The sequence below is a fragment of the Sus scrofa genome, chromosome 12 (assembly GCF_000003025.6).
Source record: "Sus scrofa isolate TJ Tabasco breed Duroc chromosome 12, Sscrofa11.1, whole genome shotgun sequence".
Lineage (NCBI taxonomy): Eukaryota > Metazoa > Chordata > Mammalia > Artiodactyla > Suidae > Sus > Sus scrofa.
The window spans coordinates 46,244,714-46,267,900 of record NC_010454.4 but is presented as its reverse complement, the minus strand read 5'-3'; the positions used below and the strand labels follow the sequence as shown (position 1 = coordinate 46,267,900).

Below are 23,187 nucleotides of genomic sequence, written 5' to 3'. Positions count from 1 at the left end.
ATGGAGGCTAGGTCCTATTTATGGGAAAAAAAAAACCCACTTCTCTTTGTATGTATTATCTAAACATGCATGTTGAATTGCTGTAAAATAAGAATAAACTTGGAGTTCCCGTCATGGCTCAGTGGTTAACGAACCCGACTAGTAACCATGAGGTTGTAGGTTCGATCCCTGGCCTCAATCAGTGGGTTAAGGATCTGGCATTGCATGGTGTAGGTCTCAGATGTGGCTCAGATCCTGCATTGCTATGGCTATGGCTGGCAGCTACAACTCCGATTTGACCCCTAGCCTGGGAACTTCCATAAGCCGTGGATGTGGCCTTAAAAAGACAAAAGACAAAAAACAAAAAAAAAAACAACAAAAAAAACCCACTTGAACTAAAGGTTTTTAAATTAAGAAACTGTCAACCTCCAGTCATTCAATTAGGTCAGGCTTGGCTAACAACATAATATGCAACAATACAGTCTTCCAGAGAGTTAAAATGACCCCACAACCACAAATCATGAACAGTATCTTTCTTCTAAATAGTTCATGTGTCATATCTCACCTGGCTTCACGAAAGCTGCATGTAGGTACTTCCTCTTCACCAACTGCTTGATTTAATAAGTGCCTATAAAATCCACTGAGATCTCTCTGCTTTGTTACATCCAAACGGGCTAACAGAAGGAAAGCAAAAGTGAGAATATACTCAACAAGGTAAAATACAGTTCCGTTTCACAGGCACAGAGTATATAACACAGTTTATAAACTGATCTCTAGATCAGGAGCTGGTAAACTATACAACCTGCAGGCCAAACCTGGCCTGCTGCTTGTCTTTATAAATAAATTTTTACTGGATTATGACCCTGTTCATTTGTTTACATATACCTAAGGCTGCTTTTGCATTACAAAGGCAGAGTTGAATAGCTGCAACAAGAGACATATAGTACATAAAGCCTAAACTATTTACTATCTGGTCCTAACTAATGCTGCAGAAGAACAAACAGTAAATGCTTAGATCAGGTCTTATACATTTGGCTTTCTTCTACTAAGCTGATAGCACTTGCCAATTAAGCTATTTATAAAATAAGTACATATTTTACTTAGATCTTGAGAAATGATTATGAGTAGAAAGCACCAAAGTCAAGTACTAAGATATTCTTTGGCCTCTGCACATCTTTATTCTTTCTTGAATTAATGTTATTCTTTTAATAACATTAATGTAATTAATGTAAATGCCCAGTTAATGCTCTTTGGGTGATGTTACTCTCATTTTCTCGTTCCAGGAAATATAACTAGGATTTAAATCTCAGCTTATATTTTGACAAATATTGTGATGTTATGGCTTGTAATCGATGCTTTTACATTTGAAATAATTTTTTTTTGTCTCTTTAGGGCCGCACCTGTGGCTTATGGAGGTTCCCAGGCTAGAGTCGAATCAGAGCTGTAACTGCTGGCCTACACCACAGCCACAGCAATGCAGGATCTGAGCTGCGTGTGCGACCTACATCACCCACAGCTCATGGAAATGCCAGATCCTTAACCCACTGAGCGAGGCCAGGAACTGAACCTGCATCCTCATGGATGCTAGTCATGTTCACTAAATGCTAAGCCACGACAGGAACTCCAACATTTGAAATAATTTTCTAAAGCAATGACTTGTGTATACCCAGTTTTAAGCAACAAAATGAGACGAAGTGAAAAGTCCAGTAGAAGCAACAGTTTCTAAGACTGCAACTGTGTTTTCAGTTCAAATCTTCTGTTTTGTAATAACTACACAATAGCATATCATACCCTGCAGTTGTATACAAAAATTATGACATTATAATCTAAAAGTTCAGTGACAGGGCAAATGGCTAACGACAGGGCAGAACTCTCCTGTGTGTGTTTCCTTCCACTCTTCCCCCTCTTCCATTTCACCTTCGAGTGCAGCAGCCCTCCTTTCTCTTTCCTCCTCTTCAGCTCTCTCTTGCAGTTTTTTCTTATAAGCAGATGTTACAAATGCCTCTTTATCATCAAATTCTCCCTTTTCCATTTCTCGTTCTCTCTGTATTTTCTTTTCCATTCTTTTTTCCTGTTCCTTTTTTCTGATCTCAACTGCTTTTAGTAAGTTGTGAATATACTTGGGCTAAGGGGAAAAAATAAAATTATTTAGGAAAGAGTCAATTATAGTAATTATTTATATTCTACTTTTATCATGAATTCATTAATACAAAATTCATTAGGAAGCTCCTGTTGTGGCTCAGTGGGTTAAGAATCAGACAGTGTCCATGAGGACGTGGGTTCAATTCCTGACCTTGCTCAGTGGGTTAAGGATCTGGCACTGCTGCAAGCTGCAGCATAGGTCGCAGATATGGCTCTGATCTGGCGTTGCCATGGCGATGGGAAGGCCTCAGCTGCAGCTCCAATTTGACCCCTGGCCTGGGAATTTTCATATGCTGAAAAGAAAAAAAAAAAAAAAAGAAGAAATTCATCAAGACAGAAATCCAAATAAATAGGATTGTTAACTTCTCAAAATTCAATATAAATTTACTAACAAGATTGAAAATAAAATTCTTCTCAATAGAAATTTAAGTGTAAAGACAAATTATTCAAAATGATATTTGATTTTTTTTTTAATTCAAATAAGTAATTTCCCCACTGGTTTTCTCCCCCTTTTTACTGGTATTGTCTTACTTCTTCAACAGATATGTGAATAGGAAATCTTCCTACTAATTTTACACATCAGTTGAAACACAGTTATTTAAGATAGCAGCTTTTTTTGTTTGTTTGTTTTTCTAGGGCTGCACCCATGTCATATGGAGGTTCCCAGGCTAGGGATCTAATCGGAGCTATGGCCGCCGGCCTACACCACAGCTCACAGCAACGCTGGATCCTTAACCCACTGAACAAGGCCAAGGATCAGAACCCACAACCTCATGGTTCCTAGTCGGATTTGTTAATCACTGAGTCACGACGGGAACTCCAATAGTAGCTTTAATATAACTGCATATCACCACTTTATTTGTAAAGATTCTGTAAGATACAAAGATCCTTAAAAACCAGTCTGTCCTCTGTGGAAGAATAAGAATGATAAAAAAACATGAATTTTCGGAGTTCCCATCATGGCTCAGTGGTTAACGAATCCGACTAGGAACCACGAGGTGGCAGGTTCGATCTCTGGCCTTGCTTAGTGGGTTAGGGATCTGGCGTTGCCGTGAGCTGTGGTGTAAGTGCAGAACGGCTTGGATCCATGTTGCTGTGGCCTGGATAGGCCGGTGCTACAGCTCCATTGATCCCTAGCCTGGGAACCTCCATGTGCCACGTGAGCAGCTCTAGAAAAGGCAAAAAGACAAAAAAAAAAAAAAAGAAAAACATGAACTTTTTTCATTCAATCAGCACACCTTTAAATTTTTTTCAAATTAAAAATATGATCATGATATCCACAGAGAATTCAGTTTCCATCTATGAATAAAAATATAAAAGACAAACATAAACAGAAGAAGCACTACAAAGACATTCTTAGGAAAATTTTTCAAAAAATAGCATGCAAAAAATTTAAAGCAAAAACCAAAATTTATAAAATTGTTAGTTCTTTTTTTTTTTTTGCCATTTCTTGGGCCGCTCCTGTGGCATATGGAGGTTCCCAGGCTAGGGGTCTAATCGGAGCTATAGCTGCCGGCCTAGCAGCAACACGGGATCCGAGCCGAGTCTGCGACCTACACCGCTGCACATGGCAACGTCGGATCCTTAACCCACTGAGCAAGGCCAGGGATGGAACCTGCAACCTCATGGTTCCTAGTCGGATTCGTTAACCACTGAGCCATGACGGGAACTCCAATGTTAGGTAATTCTCTTGCTTGTGTTAGGATACTAAATATGGAGCTTCTTGGGTTCTAAATCAAATCTGTACTATCTAAAACTGGGAGCTCTCTTCACAATTCAAATACCTAAAAGGTTTTCCTAAGATTACTGATCCTCATGGTGAAATAAGATTAAGACACAAAATGCAGGTACAAGTCAAAGAAAGTTGCGTATTTTCAGTTACAAACCTTTCGGTCTTTTCCTAAAAGCAATCTGGGATTACTTTCTTCCTTTTTTTTCTGCATTTCATCATAAATACTGTCATATTCATATACAGTAGAATCTTCTGCAAGAGCCTTCTGGATTTCCAGTTTGGTCTTAAAAAAAAATTAAATATGTTTCAAAAATAGAAGCCAACTAATATAATAAGTACCATAAAAAGTCTACAGGATAAATCAGAAATATATCATAAATATTGCATCAATCATATTTTAAACTTAAAACACTTAGTATAGAACTTGACAGTGTCCAATAAACATTTACTATTACTATTCACTTGTACATAAATAGAATTATCTACATCAAAAGGTCAGAAAGACCACTGTATGACTTAAAAAACATCTAACCTTGATTTTCAGATGCCTATATATATATTAAATTTTCATATAATTTTTAGTTGAATTACCAAATAAAATGTTCAGGATTCAAATGGTAGGAAGCACTTTTTACTTATTTATTTTCACTGAAGTATAACTGACTTACGAGTCACTCTAACAGGGGCGAAGTGATGTTATCACTGGGGTTTTGACTAGTATTTCCCTTATGATTAATGCTGTTGAGCATCTTTTCATGTGATTGTTGGCCATCTGTATGTCTTCTTTGGGGAGTTCCCATTGTGGCTCAGTGCAAACTAATCTGACTAGCATCCATGTATGTCTTCTTTGGAAAAATGTCTACTTTCGTGTATTGCCCCCCCCCCCTCCGCTTTTGGTCTTTTTGCCTTTTCTAGGGCCGCTCCCATGGCACATGGAGATTCCCAGGCTAGGGGTCTTATCAGAGCCGTAGCCACCGGCCTATGCCAGGGCCACAGCAACATGGGATCCAAGCCGTGTCTGCACCTACACCACAGCTCACGGCAACGCCAAATCCCTAACCCACTGAGCAAGGCCAGGGATCGAACCTGAAACCTCATGGTTACTAGTCGGATTCGTTAACCACTGCGCCACAAAGGGAACTCCGGTGTTTTGCCCATTTTTAATTGGATTTTTTTCTTTGAGCTATATGAGCTCTTCACATATTTTAGATATCAAACCCTTATCAGATATGATTTGCAAGTATCTTCTCACATTCAGCAGTATGCCTTTTTATTTTGCTGACAGTTTCCTTCACTGTCCAGAGCTTTTTATTTTTTTTTGTCTTTTTGCTATTTCTTGGGCCGCTCCCGCGGCATATGGAGGTTCCCAGGCTAGGGGTCGAATCGGAGCTGTAGCCACCGGCTACGCCAGAGCCACAGCAACGCGAGATCCGAGCCGCGTCTGCGACCTATACCACAGCTCACGACAACGCCGGATCGTTAACCCACTGAGCAAGGCCAGGGACCGAACCCACAACCTCATGGTTCCTAGTCGGATTCGTTAACCACTGCGCCATGACGGGAACTCCTGTCCAGAGCTTTTTAGCTTAATATAGTCCCATTTGTTTATTTGTGCTTTTGTTGGCCCTGCCATTGGGGGCAGTCAGATCAGAAAGACAATGCCAAGATGATGTCAAGAAATTTATCACCTATGTTTTCTTTTGGAAGTTTTATGGTTTCAGGTCTTACATTCAAATCTTTAAACCATTTTGAGTTAATTCTTGTGTATGGTATAAGATAGTGGTCCAGTATCATACCTTTACAGGTGGCTGTCCAGTGTTCCCAACATCATTTACTGAGGAGACTGTCTTTTCCCCATTGCATATTCTTGCCTCCCTCTGACTGACCAGATATACATGGGTTTGTTTCTGGGCTCTCTTTTCTGTCTCATGATCTATGTTTCTGTTTTAATGCACCACCATACTGTTTTGATTACTAGAGCTTTCAATATAGTTTGAAATCAGGGAATGTGGTAACCCTTGTTCTTTCTCAAAACTGGCTAGTTGAGATCTTTATTGGTTCCATAAAAACTTTAGGATGGATGTTACATTTCTGTGAAAAATGCCACTGGAATTTTGTTAGTGAATGCACTGTACATTGCTTTGGGTAACATGGACATTTAAACAATGTTAATTCATCCAAATCAAGAGCAGGGAGTAACTTTCCATTTATCTGTGTCCTCTTCCATTCCTTTCACCAATGTTTTATGGTTTGCAGTGTACAGATCTTTCACATCCTTGGTAAATTTATTCCTTGGTGTTTCTTTCTTTTCTATGAAACTGTAAATAAGATTGTCTTCTTGGGAGTTCCCATTGTGGCTCAGCAGGTTACAAACCCAACCAGTATCCATGAGGATGTGGGTTTGATCCCTGGCATTGCTTGGTGGGTTAGGAATCCAGCATTGCTGTGAACTGTGGTGTAGGCCGCAGATGCGGCTTGGATCCTGCATAACTGTGGCGAAGGCCAGCAGCTGCTCTGATTCGACCCCTAGCCTGGGAACCTCCATATGCCGCAGGAGCAGCCCAAGCAATGGCAAAAGGACAAAAAAAAAAAGCTAATGTATGTATAAAAAAGCATGGAGATGCCAAATGAAGTAAGTCAGGGAAAAACAAATACAGTATGATCTCTCTCATATATAGAAGCTAAAAATAAATAACTAAGCTCATAAAAAAAGTATCTGAAAATACCACAGAGTGTACATAAATATAAGGTGCTGGCAAGTCTAGCGAAAATTACCTTACATTCTCCTTCCTTGGTAGAGGAGTTTAAAATAATTTAAAAAATGGAAAAATCATTTTGCTTATATTGTAAGACTAAGTTATGAGGAAGGAGAAATAGGTTTAATCTACAACACAGCAATAAAAAGTTAATTCTTTGTTTTTAATTTTTTAAAATTTTGTTTTTGGCCACACCCAAGGCATGTGGAAGTTCCCAGGCTAGGGATCAAACCAGCACCAACCTGAGCCACTGCAGGACAACACTGGATCCTTAACTGCTGAGCCATAAGGGAACTCCAAGAGCTAATTAGCTAATTCTGTTTTTCTCCTTTAAAATTTATACAAAAAACCTGAAATCTATGTAGATCAAGAAATATTTCACACATTTTCAGAAAGCAAGGGTCAAGATAAACTTATATCTTTAGGGAGTCTTGTCATGGCCCAGCGGAAATGAACCCAACTAGCATCCATGAGGACGAGGGTTCAATCCCTGGCCCTGCTCAGTATGCTAAGAATCTGGCGTTGCCATGAGCGTGGTATAGACCACAGACTCAGCTCAGATCCCGTGTTGCTGCTGTGGCCATGGAGTAGGCTGGCAGCTGTAGTTCTGACTTGAGCCCTAGCCTGGGGACTTTCATATGCCGCGGGCGCTGCCTTAAAATGGGGAAAAAAAAAAAAAAAAATCTCTATACATACCTACTCTGTTGGTCTCAGTTACCTAGATGGCAAAACTGATAACTTCTAAATGTAAGCTGAGGAGTTCTCTTGTTATGCAGCAGGTTAAGGATCTGGCATTATCACTGCAGTGGCTTGGGTTGTTACAGTGGCACAGGTTTCATCCCTGGCCTGGGAACTTCCATATGCTGCAGGTATGGCCAAAAAAAAGTGAGCTGAAATACTTCACCAAATGCATTTAACTTACTTACCACCTTACCTGTTTCATTGCTTGCTTCTTAGCAGCTTCCCTCTGAAGGCTTTCACTCACGGAGGTCTATAAAACAGGAAAATGCTGTCACTGTTTAAGCAATTTAAAGTTCTTTTCCAGAATTCTGGTTGGCAACTGATTCCTTACTTATGGTTAAAAACAGAAAGATAATGTTATGATGAGGTAACATGGCTTTTTTTGTTCCAACTTCACTAAGTCATTCAACCTCTATGGATTTCATTTTGCTTTTTTTTCTTTTCAGGGCCGTACCCATAGCATATGGAGGTTCCCAGGCTAGGGGTCCAATTGCAGTTGTAGCCACCAGCCTACACCACAGCCACAGCCACACCAGATCCAAGCTGCGGCTGCGACCTATGACACAGTTCAGAGCAACATCATATCCTTAACCCACTGAGCAAGGCCAGGGATCAAACCTGCATCCTCATGGATGCTAGTCAAATTTGATTCTGCTGAGCCACAACGGGAACTCCTTCATTTCACTTTGTGTACATATGTGAATGTGTGTGTCTTGAGTGGGGGAGGATTTGTCCCTTCCAATACTAAAACAGTTTGATTCTCAGCAACAAAAAGCGCATTATTTTAATACTCACCACTGAATATACTGTATCAAACTTTGAGTACATGTTGAAGACTAGGGACAGCCAGAACTATCTGTGGTTATAATCACTGAATAAATACGTACTGAAAAGCCTACCATAAAAGGCACTGTTCTAATTCTTGAAGATAGCATAAAAACAAGTCGTCTGTCCTTGAGAGATAAATGGTCTGAAAGGAGAGAAATTAACTACAGAGATAATCACAATATTAATGTGATATTATAATAAAGGGATAAAAAAGAGCTGTGAGAGCAGAGTAGAAGGAAACTAAATGTATGAGGAATTAAGCAAGAAAGCCTTCCCCAAAGAGATATGACATTAGACCTGAATCAAAAGGATTTAAGGGAGCTCCCGTCGTGGAGCAGTGGTTAACGAATCCGACTAGGAACCATGAGGTTTCAGGTTCGATCCTTGGCTTTACTCAGTGGATTGAGGATCTGGCGTTGTCATGAGCTGTGGTGTAGGTCGCAGATGCAGCTCAGATCCCAGTGTTGCTGTGGCTCTGGCATAGGCCGGCAGCTACAGCTCCAATTGGACCCCTAGCCTGGGAATCTCCATATGCCACTCGAGCGGCCCTAGAAAAGGGAAAAAGACCCAAAAAAAAAAAAAAAAAAAAAAATTTTAGGAGTTCCCACTGTGACTCAGCAGGTTAAGAACCCAACATAGCATCCACAAGGATGTGGGTTTGACCCCTGGCCTTGCTCAGTGGGTTAAGGATCCTGCACTGCCACAGGCTGTGGCATGGGTCGCAGATGCAGCTCAGATCCAGTATTGTTTTTTTTATCTTTTGTCTTAGCTAGGGGTTGAATGGGAGCTGTAGCTGCCGGCCTATACCACAGCAACGTGGGTGCAAGACACATCTGTGACCTACACCACAGCTCACGGCAACACCAGATCCTTAACCCACTGAGCAGAGCCAGAGATCGAACCCGCATCCTCATGGATACTTGTCAGGTTCGTTAACCACAACAAGAATTCCAGATCCAGTATTGCTGTGACTGTGGCGTAGGCCTGCAGCTGCAGCTCCTATTTGATCCCTAGCCTGGGAACTTCCACATGCGGCAGGTGTGACTATAAAAAAGAAAGAAAGAAAAGAATTTAAGAGAAGACAAGAGGAATATATAAAGTAATAACCAAATGGGCAAAAGTAAAGACTTGCAGCTAACACTGAAATGTACACTTTTAAAGTACGTTTTTAAAAGTATGTAAAAGCATTTCATGGTTGTGAATTATATCTTTTTTAAAAAAAAGGCTATTGATGAATTTATTTTTAATTAAAAACATAATCCTCAGACCTAGGACTATAGTTCTCTAGCCTATTGACATTTGCTGTTTTCAGCTGTTTAAAATCAACTGGTACTTCCTTTGTTTCCCATGGCAACAAACAAAATAACCAAATCGATTTCCGGTTCTCTATGACCATGCAGATGAATAAAGTTAATACACAAAAGGCAGACGATAATAATAGGACACTCACTTAGTAAATTAAAAGAAGTGTACAGACAGAGACTAAGTTCCTTTCAGGTGACCAGTAAATGACTCCAACTATAGTCAATATTATTAATAAAAATAGTAATAGTAGCTAACATCTATAGAGCCAGGTGCTATTATGCTAGGTGTATTACTTGTGTATTACATGTATTATTCACTTAATTCAAATGTGCCTGTTACTTGGTGTAACACAATTGCACTCATTAGAATATAAATTTTAAATATGAAAATATTAAATATTCCAAGCATATCTCATGAATTTCTTTGCAATGCATTTTTATGTCTCAGTCTTTCTAATTAGTGTATATTAAATATATATTTCTTGATCATTAGTCAGTAACGCCCTTCAGGATTGACTAGAAGAGTAAATCTCCAAATGCTAGACTTTTTGTTTTTATTATTTTCCTATTTCTCCTTCAGTCACTTATAGTTCACCTGCTCTTACTTTCAAACTGGATGCTTCGACCTAAACTACTGAACTTGGAAAAGCAAAATACAAGGCTATTACTTTTTAGACTTTTTTCTTTTTTGTCTTTTTGCCATTTCTTGGGCCGCTCCTGCAGCATATGGAGGTTTCCAGGCTAGGGGTCGAATCGGAGCTGTAGCCACCAGCCTATGCCAGAGCCACAGCAACGCGGATCTGAGCCTCGTCTGCGACCTACACCACAGCTCAAGGCAACGACGGATCGTTAACCCACTGAGCAAGGGCAGGGACCGAACCCGCAACCTCATGGTTCCTAGTCGGATTCGTTAACCACTGTGCCACAATGGGAACTCCTAGACTTTTATTTAATGTAGAATAAGCAGATGGGAAGGGCCTCTTTAATGTAAAGTATATACACTTTAAGACGTCTCAAGAGACTTTGTTTTCATGTTTACAGCTGTTTAGAAGGATGAAGTCTAACCTTTGGAAAAAAATCAGATATTACTTACAGGGTGATAACATATGGAGAACGTAATTTTACATATCCTATTCACCAACTTACACCCCTAGAATTCTAAGAGCATCAGTGGATAAAGAGATAACTCAGAACCTAAGCCGAAAAACTCAGGGAGGACTATCTCCTTCGAAGTACATTTGATTCTCAGTTTTCTAGCTAAAGGAACTCTGACTATTAATGGTGATGGCTAAAATGCCAAAGACTGCTTAAACATATACACACAAAAAGCTAAAAATGAAAACAGTAGCAGTAAAACTTTTAGTTGTTTCAATAATAGTGATCTAATATAAAAATCAATAACATGGAGTTCCCATTGTGGCTCAACAGGTTATAAACCTGATAGTACCCATGAGAATGTGAGTTCGATCCCTGGCCCTGCTCAGTGGGCTAAGGATCCGGCATTGCTGTGAGCTGTGGTACAGGTCACAGACACAGCTTGGATCTAGCATTGCTGTGGCTGTGGCATAGGCCAGTAGCTTCAGCTCTGATTCGACCCCCAGCCTGGGAACTTCCTTATGCCACAGGTGTAGCCCTAAAAATCAAAGGAAAAAAAAAAAAAAAAACTAGAAAGTTATTAGATGACATTTTAAAATCTACATAACAAACACAAGAAACTCTAGATTCATACTGGAGATAAAATAGCTAATAAAATTAAAACCAGGATCATTTAAGATTTTATATTTTAAAGGTCAAGTCTCTAAATTTTTAGAGCTATCCTTAAATTAAAATATCACTACATGGGAGTTCTCTTGTGGCTCAGCAGATGAAGGATCTGGTAGTGTTACTGCAGCAGCTTGGGTCGCTTCTGTGACATAGGTTCGATCCCGAGCTTGGGAACTTCCATATACCATGGGTACAGCCTAAAAAAAACAAAAACCAAAACCAACAAAATCACTACAAATGTCAAGACTCAACTTTTAGGAGTTCCCCTGGTGGTGCAGTGGGTTAAAGGATCTGGCACTGCCACAGCTGCAGTGTAGTGCACAGCTTAAGCATGGAGTCCATCTCTGGCCCAGGAACTTCCATACGTCGTGGGTAAGGCCATAAAAAAAATAAAAAAGACTCAACTTTTATTTAGTCTAGTTTCTAAGAAAAAGACTATCTAAGAGAAGATAAAAATGAAAAAAGCACGTTCTCTTGCATAAGTCAGGTAAGGTTTCATCTTACGGAACTCAGCAAGAGAAGAAATACATTTCACTTGTGCCCTGTGAATAAAACAAAACTAGAATTTGTAATAACTGCCAACATATCAGCCTCCAACTGTGGAGTACCTATACTGTATGGCATAAGGAGGAAGTACTGAATAATGGTCGTAAGTGTAGGCTCAGGGATCTGATTTTCAAACTGCTTTCTCTTACTACTGTGTTATTCCAGGTATTTTACTCATCTATAAACAGTACCTATCTCACAAGGTTGTTTTGAGGATTAAATGAGAAAATATGTAAAAAGTACTTGGTGAGTATCTGGCTCAAAGAAATGCTCAATAAGGGTTATTAGCTACCATTACTACCATTATTATTATGTTTACATTTTAGAACACTGGGCTAAAGAAATACTTATATTTAAACGAATTAAGTCATGGGAAAATAGCAGCTATATTTTTTCCCTTGGAGTATTACAGTTAAACCAAAGTGTTCACCAGAAAGCAGATACTATGTTTTACTTTACAGTATATTTATCAGTGTGCTTAGTCAAATCAGACTGGCATTTACTTGAAGTTGTAAAGTATGATTCAATTTGCATCTACTGAAATAGAAAAGCATATTCTGCTGACTATTTAATAGGCTGTACATGTATTCTTTTGTGTGTTAATGTTTCTTAAGGTTTCACATTCAGTACACCAAAACAAAGGAAAATAGAGGACACATACCTCTGAATCCTTTACTAGACATGGGAGTTACGGTAATGCTATAAACAGGTTTTCTAGAACTCATAGTAGCTTTACTAGCAACTGCTTATAAATGAAAATTCATTGTCCTGAAGCATGAGCATATTAGAAAGAACTCTTCTTTTTGAGGGAGTCCTCTGCTGTGCTGCTCTACTGATCACTGGATGGTGGGACTTGATAGATAACAAGGGAAGACCTCTTCCTTTAATAACTGCCCTGGTTTGGGGGTAGTTCTTGTTAAAGAAGTGTATTTTTTAAACTTTATTTTGAAATAATTATAAATTCACTGGAGGGTGCAAAGAAATGTATGGGGAGGTCCCTTATCCAGCCTCTCCCAATGTTAAAATCTTGCATAACTGGAGTATAATAAGAACATCAAGAAATAACCTTGGTATAAACCACAAATCTTATTTGGAAGCACAAAAGACCCAGAATAGCCAAACACATCCTAAAAAGAAAAATGGAGCTTGGAGTTCCTGTCGTGGCTCAGTGGTTAACGAATCCGACTAGGAACCATGAGGTTGCGGGTTTGGTCCCTGCCCTTGCTCAGTGGGTTAACAATCCGGCGTGGCTGTGAGCTGTGGTGTAGGTTGCAGACGCGGCTCAGATCCCGTGTTGCTGTGGCTGTGGCGTAGGCCAGTGGCTATGGCTCCGATTGGACCCCTAGCCTGGGAATCTCCATATGCCGCCGGAGCGGCCCAAGAAATAGCAAAAAAAAAAAAAAAAATTTAAATTTTGGAGTTCCCGTCGTGGCGCAGTGGTTAACGAATCCGACTAGGAACCATGAGGTTGCAGGTTCGGTCCCTGCCCTTGCTCAGTGGGTTAACGATCCGGCGTGCTGTGAGCTGTGGTGTAGGTTGCAGACTCGGCTCGGATCCCGCGTTGCTGTGGCTCTGGCGTAGGCCGGTGGCTACAGCTCCGATTCGACCCCTAGCCTGGGAACCTCCATATGCCGCAGGAGCGGCCCAAGAAATAGCAACAACAACAAAAGACAAAAAAAAAAAAAAAAAAAAAAAAAGAAAAAAGAAAAATGGAGCTGGAGGAATCAGGCTCCCTGACTTCAGACTATACTACAAAGCAATAGTCACCAAAACCATATGGTACTTGCACAAAGATAGAAATATACATCAGTGGAACAGGACAGAAAGCCCAGAATTAAACCCACGCACCTACAGCCAACTCATCTATGACAAAGGAAGCAAGAATATACAACAGAGAAAAGACAGCTTGTTCAATAAGTGGTGCTGGGAAAACTGGACAGCCACATGTAAAAGAATGAAATTAGAACACTCCTAACACCATACACAAAAATAAACTCCAAATGGATTAACGATCTAGATATAACACCAGACCACTATAAAACTCTTAGAGGAAAACCTAGGCCAAACACTCTCCAACATAAAAAACAGCAACATCTTCTCAGATCCACCTCTTAGAGTAATGACAGTAAAACAAAAATAAACAAATGGGACTTAATGAAACTTAAAAGTTTCTGCATAGCAAAGGAAACCCTAAACAAAATGAAAAGACAACCCACAGAATGGGAGAAAATCTTTGCAAATGAATCAACTGAAAAAGGATTAATCTCCAAAATTTTTAAACACCTCCCTACTGTTCCATACCAAAAAAACAAACAACTCCATCAAAAAATGGGCGGAAGAACTAAACAGACAATTCTCCAAAGAAGACATGTGGATGGCCAAAAAACACATGAAAAGATGTTCAACATCATTCATTATTAGAGAGATGCAAATCAAAACCACGATGAGGCACCACCTTACACCAGCCAGAATGGCCATCATCCAAAAGTCTACAAACAATAAGTGCTGGAGAGGGGGTGGAGAAAAAGGAACACTAGTACACTGTTGGTGGGATTGTAAATTGGTGCAACCACTGTGGAAAGCAGTATGGAGATTCCTCAGAAAACTAAACATAGAACTACCATTTGATCCAGCAATCCCACCCCTGGGCATCTATCCAGAGAAAACCATGACTCGAAAAGACACATGTACTCCAATGTTCACTGCAGCACTATTTTCAATAGCCAAGACATGAAAACAACCTAAATGTCCATTGACAGAGGAGTGGATCAAGATGATGTGTACATATACACAATGGAATATTACTCAGCCATTAAAAGGAACGAAATACTGGCATTTTTAGTAACATGGATGGACCCAGAAATTATCATGCTAAGTGAAGTCAGTCAGACAACGAGACACCAACATCAAATGCTATCACTGTACATGTGCAATCTGAAAAAAAGGACACAATGAACTTCTTTGCAGAACAGATACTGACTCATAGACTTTGAAAAACTTACTATTTCCAAAGGAGACAGTTTGGGGGGTGTGGGTGTGCACTGGGGGTGTGGGATGGAAATCCTATAAAATTGGATTGTGATGATCATCGTACAACTATAAATGTAATAAATTCATTGAGGAAAACCCCCCACAAATCTTAACTGGATTTCACCAATAATACAGGCACTATTTCTGCACGTATATACTGCCATGCTATTTTATGACATGTATAGCATCAAGTCAAATGCAAATATTTTGACTGTCTTAAAAGTGCAAAAACTACTGTTCCACACTCGTCTTTCAAAATAGGTTCTCTACCAAAAATCTCAGCCAAATACCTTTTAAAAAATCTGTAGTAGTCCCTAGCAAATGTTCGAACTTAATTAAACAAATGTGTTCTGACAATCTATTATGTGTTGCTAAAAGTGGAAGAGGAGCCACATTTGATCAACATCTTAGTTTTTTATGTTTAATCTAAGTGTTGGTACATTACTATTAGCTTTTCTTTCTTCTTTTTACAGAAGAACCTACGGAATATGATGTTCTTGGGCTAGGGGGTGGAATCTGAGCTGCTGTTGTAGACCGCTGTCACAGCCACATAGGATCTGAGCCGCAAATGCAACCCTTGCCACAGCAGGCGGCAACACCGGATTCTTAACCCACTGAACAAGGCCAGGGATCGAACCTGCTTCTTCACAGGCACTATGTCGGGAATCTTAATCTGCTGAGCCACAACAGGAACTCCCCTTTTAGTTTAATTCAAGTAAGAAATGAACATGAAGGAGTTCCCATCGTGGCGCAGTGGTTAACGAATCCGACTAGGAACCATGAGGTTGCAGGTTCGGTCCCTGCCCTTGCTCAGTGGGTTAAGATCCGGCGTTGCTGTAAGCTGTGATGTAGGTTGCAGACTCGGCTCGGATCCCGCGTTGCTGTGGCTCTGGCGTAGGCCGGTGACTACAGCTCCGATTGGACCCCTAGTCTGGGAACCTCCATGTGCCACAGGAACAGCCCAAAGAAATAGCAAAAAGACAAAAAAAGAAAAGAAAAAAAAAAAAGAAATGAAGACGAAGAAGAAGAATATAAAACCTGGTCCATTTTATATATACAATTCTCGGTCTCTTTCTACACACACAAAATTATGAAGAATAAAGATGTGATCATCAAGTGAAGGCACCATAAACGGGAGAATTAGGAAAAACACCACCAATGGATTTTCCTTGTCTTTATCACTGCCACTGTTCAGTGAGAATAAAAATTACTTAATCAATTTAATGTTTGTTTCTTTAAATTGCAATCAGACAGATATGTCTAAAGGGAGACTATTTTACTTTTTTAATTTTTTCACTGCACCCATGGCATATGTAAGTTCCCAGGCCAGAGACTGAATCCAAGCCGCAGTTGTGACCTACAGCATAGCTGCAGCAACACCAGATTCTTAACCCACTGCCTGGGGCCAGGATCAAACCTGGACTGCCATAGAGACAATGCTGGATCCTTAATCTGCTGCGCCACAGCCAGAACTCTAAGGGGAACTGTTTTAAAACCTTTGCAATTAGCTCAGATAAATGGAAGAGAAAGCACATGATCATATATCTTTCTTACATCACTACTGGACTGCCTCCTGGGCTATGATAATGACCAGAAGAGAAATGGTTCTGAATGTATTACCGGAACTCCTTCATCAATACACAAAATTTAATTTAATGACGCTGGTGAAAAAATTACAGATACTGGACCATTATTTATATTATTAAATTGCCTTTTTTTTTTTGCTTTTTAGTTCTGCACCCGCAGCTTATGAAGGTTCCCAGACTAGGGATCCAATCAGAGCTGCAGTGCTGGCCTAAGCCACAGCCACAGCCACGCCAGATTCGAGCCATGTCTACGAACCACATACCACAGCTCACAGAAATGCCGGTTCCTTAACCCACTGAGTGAGGCCAGGGATTGAACCTGAAACATCATGGTTCCTAGTCAGATTTGTTTCTGTTGAGCCATGACAGGAACTCCCTAAATTGCCTTTCTTCAAGTAATAAAATTTTTTTAATTAAAATAAGAATTCAGAAAAAGGGCCTGAAGTTTTCTTGAATAGAAATTAATCTGTTATAAATAAATCACAAAGGGGAAAAAAGTCACATATGGGTTCTTTCTAAAATAGAGGTTTACCTATACACTTATCCAAAGTAGATCTCAGTTAAAACAGTTCAAGAATCAATCCTTTTTTTTTTTTTTCTTTTTTTTGGTCTTTTTGCCTTTTCTAGGGCTGCTCCATCGGCATATGGAAGGTCCCAGGCTAGGCAGGGGTCGAATCGTCAGAGCTGTAGCCGCCAGCCTATGCCAGAGTCACAGCAACTCGGGATCCAAGCCGTATCTGTGACCTAACCACAGCTCAAGCAACTCCGGATCCTTAAGGATGGGGATCAAACCTGCAACCTCATGGTTCCTAGTCAGATTCATTAACCACTGAGCCATGATGGGAACCCCTCAATCCCTCTTTAAATGGCATATGGCTACAATCTTGCTGTGCTCTGAAAACTTAGAAATGAAAACTTTCTGTTTCTAACTTAGCAACAGACCCCCCTCCTTTTAAACAAATCATTTATTAAAGGTCCTACAACTCAGCAATCTATATTATGGGCTCTATTGGTATATATTCCCTTGACTCTTGTAAGTACAAAGCCTGTTTAAGAGTGGTGGAAAATGGAGTTCCTGTCATGGTTCAGTCAGACAGAAAAAGATCTGGGTTCTAAACAGAAAATTTAGAAGAGAAAATATAAATGACCATTAACTATATGATAAAATGTTCAATCTTACCAATAACTAAAAAGATTAAATGAGGAGTTCCCTGGTGGCCTAGTGGTTAAGGCCCAGCAATTGTCACCACTATGGCTTGGGTTTGATCCCTAGCCCAAGAATTTACCCATGCTGTGGGCATGGCCAAAAAAAAGAAAAAAAAAAAAAAAAGGATTAAATGAAAATACTTTTATCATCCATCAAATTGGTCAATTTTTTAAAATATACAATGATTTTTATTTTTTTCCATTATAGCTGGTTTACAGTGTTCTATCAATTTTCCACTGTACAGCATGGTGAACCAGTTACACATACATGTATACATTCTTTTTTCTCACGTTATGATGCTCTATCATAAGTGACCATAGTTCCCAGCGCTATATAGCAGGGAAATCAGTAAATAAATATTTTAAAAATTTTATCATCCAATACTGGCAAGGTAACAAACAGGGATATACTGCTACAATGTGAAAACATGAAGCATTTCCAATTTGGCAAAAAGTATTAAGAGAGCCTGAAAAATACCCATTTCTTTTGATCTAGTAATTCCATTTTCAGTTTATTCTAAGGATATAAAAAAAGATGCACAGAAAGATGTAGGTACTATGATATTGTTATATAATGAGATATCTAGCCACATTAGAGAAAAACTTTCAACAAAAAAGGACGGGTTAGGAGTTCCCTGGTGGCTCAATGGGTTAAGAACCTGGCATTATTACTGCTGTGGTATGGGTTTGACCCCTGGCCCAGGAACTTCCGCATGTAGTGAGGGGGAAAAAAAAGGACTGGTTAAAAATAACTGTATACTTTCCAAAAGAAAGTTTTGCAGCCAACTAAATATGTTTTCAACATTTTATGGTATGGAGAAGCTTTGAGGCTATACCCATGTTAGCCTTTGTCCATTATTCAAGAAGCCACTTGATAATCATCTTCTCTCTTATTATGGCCACAATGCTTCTTGTGTCTTTTACCTTGACTCAAACCTTCTCACTGAGTCCTCTAGAATCCCCCTATCCTCATGCCCTCTGATGTGTCGTTCTTTTACTTCCTGGCCTGAAAACTGGCTTTTCACTAAAGACGTCCTTCTTTTGAGGCTGCTCATGGGTCATATAATCTGTCTTCTTCTCCTGATTCTAGTTTCATACATTCTAGGTAAAAAAACTCCGTTCCTTTGAAGCTCATGCTATATAACTATATTACCCTTTCTTCTACTATCTCTGACATCTTGATCTCAGCCTTCCTCTTTACACGAGGGCATCACCCCAGCAAGCCATCATCATCACAGATAACCCATACAACATATTAATGTGACCTTGTTTTCCTGATCTCTGGTTATGTTTTAAAGGTTTTTTTGGTTTTGTTTTGTCTTTTTGCCTTTTCCAGGGCTGCTCCCATGGCATACGAGGTTCCCAGGCCAGGGGCTGAATCGGAGGTATAGCCGCTGGCCTATGCCACAGCAACATCAGATCTGAGCCGTGTCTGTGACCTACACCATACTCACGGCAACGCCAGATCTTAACCCACTGAGCAAGGCCAGGGATAGAACCCGCAACCTCATGGTTCCTAGTTGGATTTGTTAACCACTGTGCCACGATGGGAACTCCTGTTTCAAAGGTTTTTAAAAGTCTTTTAGTCATATCTTATGTCAGCAATTTTAAAATTTTATTTATTTATTTTGTTGTCTTTTCTAGGGCTGCACCCTTGGCATATGGAGGTTCCCAGGCTAGGGGTATGATTGGAGCTGTAGCTGCCGGCCTACGCCAGAGCCACAGCAACACAGGATCCTTAACCCACTAAGCAAGGCCAGGGGTCAAACCCAAAACCTCTGGTTCTTAGTCAGATTTGTTAACCACTAAGCCATGTTGGGAACTCTGTCTGCCTACAATGTAATGACTACTTCCTCTCTACTTCAGCTACACTCTATTTTATTTATTTATTATTTTTTTTTGTCTTTTTTTTTTTTTTTTTTTTTTGCTATTTCTTGGGCCGCTCCTGCGGCATGTGGAGATTCCCAGGCTAGGGGTCCAATCCGAGCTGTAGCCACCGGCCTACGCCAGAGCCACAGCAACGCAGGATCCGAGCCGTGTCTGCAACCTACACCACAGCTCACGGCAACGCCGGATCCTTAACCCACTGAGCAAGGGCAGGGACCGAACCCACAACCTCATGGTTCCTAGTCGGATTCGTTAACCACTGCGCCACGACAGGAACTCCCAGCTACACTCTTTCATGGTCACTCTTGTCATTATCTGAAACTGCCCCAGCTCTGAAACTATAAACTTGGCCAACCCACCTGATTGTCTACATATACCAAATTTCAGTGAACATAAGATGTGCATTATTTCACATTTTAACATCGCTGAAATCAGGATACATTTACAATCAGTGGCACTATCTAATAATAGCTGTTGAACCAGAGGTATTCTTAATATTAAGTTGATACTATCACCTGCATGTATAAATATTAAAAGAGTCGGCATCAAAGCTTATAGAATGAATGTCAGTGAATACTGATGTGGCATTTCTTAAAATTATGCAATTTTGTAGAGATAATTTACTTTTGACTCCCACTGGGATTATTACTTAACATGCTTACTTCACTACACCCTCCTAATAACTGTCAGGTTTAATGTCAGAGAGAATGATGTAGTGCAGAAACACAATCTGAGTGAAAAAAGAGTCCAAAAAAGATGACAGATTTGAAAAAGTTTTAGGAACTCCTTAACCAATTAATTTCACTTACATTTTGCTTTTGATGTATGTAAATGAGTAACCTATTTAGGTTACAGGGTATACCTAATTAAGAGAAAAAGAACTTTTTCAGTATTGTATTGTGTACTAATTCTAAGTGACAAGAAAGACTGTCATAGTTTAATTGACAGTGCTCTTTTTTTTCTTAATGGTACATAAAATAACAGTGCAACCACAGTGTTTAAGAGTCAATGAAACACAGTAGCTCTCTAGGTCATTTACTTCCACAATATCTTCTTTGATCTTATGGCCACCCCCTGATCCCTTGATTCTTCTATTTTCTTTTTTTTTTTTTTTTTTTTAGGGCTGCAACCGAGGCATATGAAGTTCCCAGGCTAGGGGTCTGATAGGCGTTCTAGCTGCCACCGGCCTATGCCATAGCCATACCAACGCAGGATCCAAGCTAAGTCTGTGACCTACACCACAGCTCACAGCAATACCAGATCCTTAACCCACTGAGTGAGGCCAGGGATTGAACCGGCAACCACATGGTTCCTAGTCAGATTTGTTTCTGCTGCGCCATGATGGGAACTCTGATTCTTCTATTTTCTATTAGCATCTTTAAGGTAGTAAATCTTCAACTACTCTTGCCAATCATTTTAACTCCTTTGTTATATCGTCCATCTCTTGCACTCATTTGACAAACACAAGCCCTAAATCAATTTAAGCATATGTTGTCTATATTAGGCCTGCCAAGCACTCCTGGAAAACATAATTTTTTAGTTTCTAACTGGCCCTAATGATACCTACTAATTCTCCTTTTTCATCGGTCAAGTCCATCTTTTTTTTTTTTTTTTTTTTTTTTTTGTCTTTTTACCTTTTCTAGGGATGCTCCCCGGCACATGGAGGTTCCCAGGCCAGGGGTCTAATCGGAGCTGTAGCCACCAGCCTACGCCACAGCCACAGCAATGCGGGATCCAAGCGTGTCTGCAACCTACACCACAGATCATGGCAACGCCGGATCCTTAACCCACTGAGCAAGGCCAGGGATCGAACCCGCAACCTCATGGTTCCTAGTCGGATTCGTTAACCATTGTGCCACAACGGGAACTCCTCAAGTCCATCTTCTTTTTCTACCAATTATACCCAGGCCCCATCTCTTTTTAAACCTCTGAGTCCTTCTCCACTCCCTATACACACATTAACTAACATTACTGCCATCTTTCAAAACTATTATGAAAAATTACATACAAAAAAAGTACAAAGAATAACACCTATGATTCATTATCCAGACTAAAAAAGAGAACATTATCAGTATACCTGAATCCCTATGTATTCTTCCTTAATCTCATCTCTTACCCTTCTACCCTGGATTTTGTTTTATAGTCCCTTGCTTTTTGCTGGTTTTGCCATATAGATACTGAAGGAGTTCAGGACATGCTACCCAAAATACGCTGCTTTGGCATATGATTATTTTGATTTAAAGACACTTGAAAAACAGCAGATGCAAGGACACTCTGACCTTCCTTTTATCTTCTAAAGCAGGAGATAAAATTCACATGTGAAAGGTACCTTCCCTGTATTAGGAATTAGAAACATTCTTACCACCAGAGATGAAGAGTCAAGGCCAGGAAAAATCTATACAAACAGACCTTGTTAGAATAACTATCTTCCTTTAGTCTCCCCCAAATTTTACTTCTCCACAATGGCTACTCTTGGTTAATCTACTAGACCCATTCACTTTTCTGGGTTTTCATCTTTTCTTGTGAGGGCTCCCATGTATGTGTAAAAGAACTTCGTATGCTTTTCTCCTGCTAATCTGTCTTCTGTCAATCCTAGCTAAAGTCTCTAGTAGGGTGAGGAATATTTTACCTCCTTTACAGTATATTTCTCTAAATGATGTAGTTAGACTTTGTAGGATCTGAACTCGTGTGAGGCAAAAGTGATAACCACTAAACTATGGAGCTCTATATAGGATCTGAACTTGTATACATTCCTCTGCTGATTGACATTTACTTAGGTTTCCTTTGTGGGGTTTTGTTTTCGATTTTTTGTTTTGCTTTTTAGGACCACACTTGTGGCATATGGGAGTTCCCAGGCTAGGGGTCGAACTGGAGCTACAGATCTGGCCTACACCACAGTCGCAGCAACGTGGGATCCCAGCCGTGGCTGCAACCTACACCACAGCTCATAGCAATGCCAGATTCCCAACCCAGTGAGCGGGGCTAGGAATTGAACCCATGTCCTCATGGATACTAGCTGGGTTCATTTACCGCTGAGCCACAATGGGAACTCCAGTTTTTTTTTTTTTTCTTTTTTTTTTGGTAAAGAAGTTGTTACCATTGTTGTACATGTGTCCTCATACATGCGTATAACCATTTAGGAGCAAAAACTGCTATGTAGTAGGACATATATCTTCAACTTCACTAAATATTGACAAATTATTCTCCAAAGTAGTCTAACCAATTCATGATCCCATCTACAGTATATAAATTCCTACTATTTATATTGTGAAACATCTTATTCTTTAGGCAATTTTATGAGCATAAATGATTTTATCTTGCATCTCCTTTATTATTAATGAGGTCAAACCTTCTTTCATATATTTACTAGCCGACTATGTTTGCTTCTCTGTGAAAAATCTATTTACGTCTTTTGTACATTTTTCTACTTGGGTTTTGTTTTTCCTTAATGACTTGTTGAAGTTCTTCAGATAATTTGGACAACAATCTTTTCTTGTTTTTATGGCTACAAATATCTTTCCCCCCCCGACTTGTCTTCTCCCTTTTTAAGTGATACCTATGATATTGGCATCTTTGAAGAGAAACATCAAATAGGAACTCCCTATAACCTCCCTCTCACAAAATCTAAAAACCTTAAGCGCATCAGGACCCATGCTCACATCTCTCCTGTTGGAAATAAAGAGCTC

General features: G+C 39.8%; 1 protein-coding gene across 3 annotated transcripts in view; it reads right to left on the bottom strand.

The window, feature by feature from the left end:
* Positions 1–23,187, bottom strand: part of NSRP1 (nuclear speckle splicing regulatory protein 1) — a 60,308-nt gene that overhangs the window by 3,609 nt on the left and 33,512 nt on the right. For 2 of the 3 annotated variants that reach the window (XM_003131784.6, XM_013981200.2), the window contains 4 exons: positions 7,544–7,600; positions 4,008–4,136; positions 1,897–2,104; positions 545–653 (listed from right to left, as the gene is read on the bottom strand). In XM_003131784.6, coding sequence (XP_003131832.1) covers positions 545–653; positions 1,897–2,104; positions 4,008–4,136; positions 7,544–7,600 — 503 coding nt within the window. Of the gene's footprint in view, positions 1–544; positions 654–1,896; positions 2,105–2,272; positions 2,415–4,007; positions 4,137–7,543; positions 7,601–23,187 lie in introns of all 3 variants that reach the window. The other variant, XM_021067519.1, reaches the window with a different exon arrangement.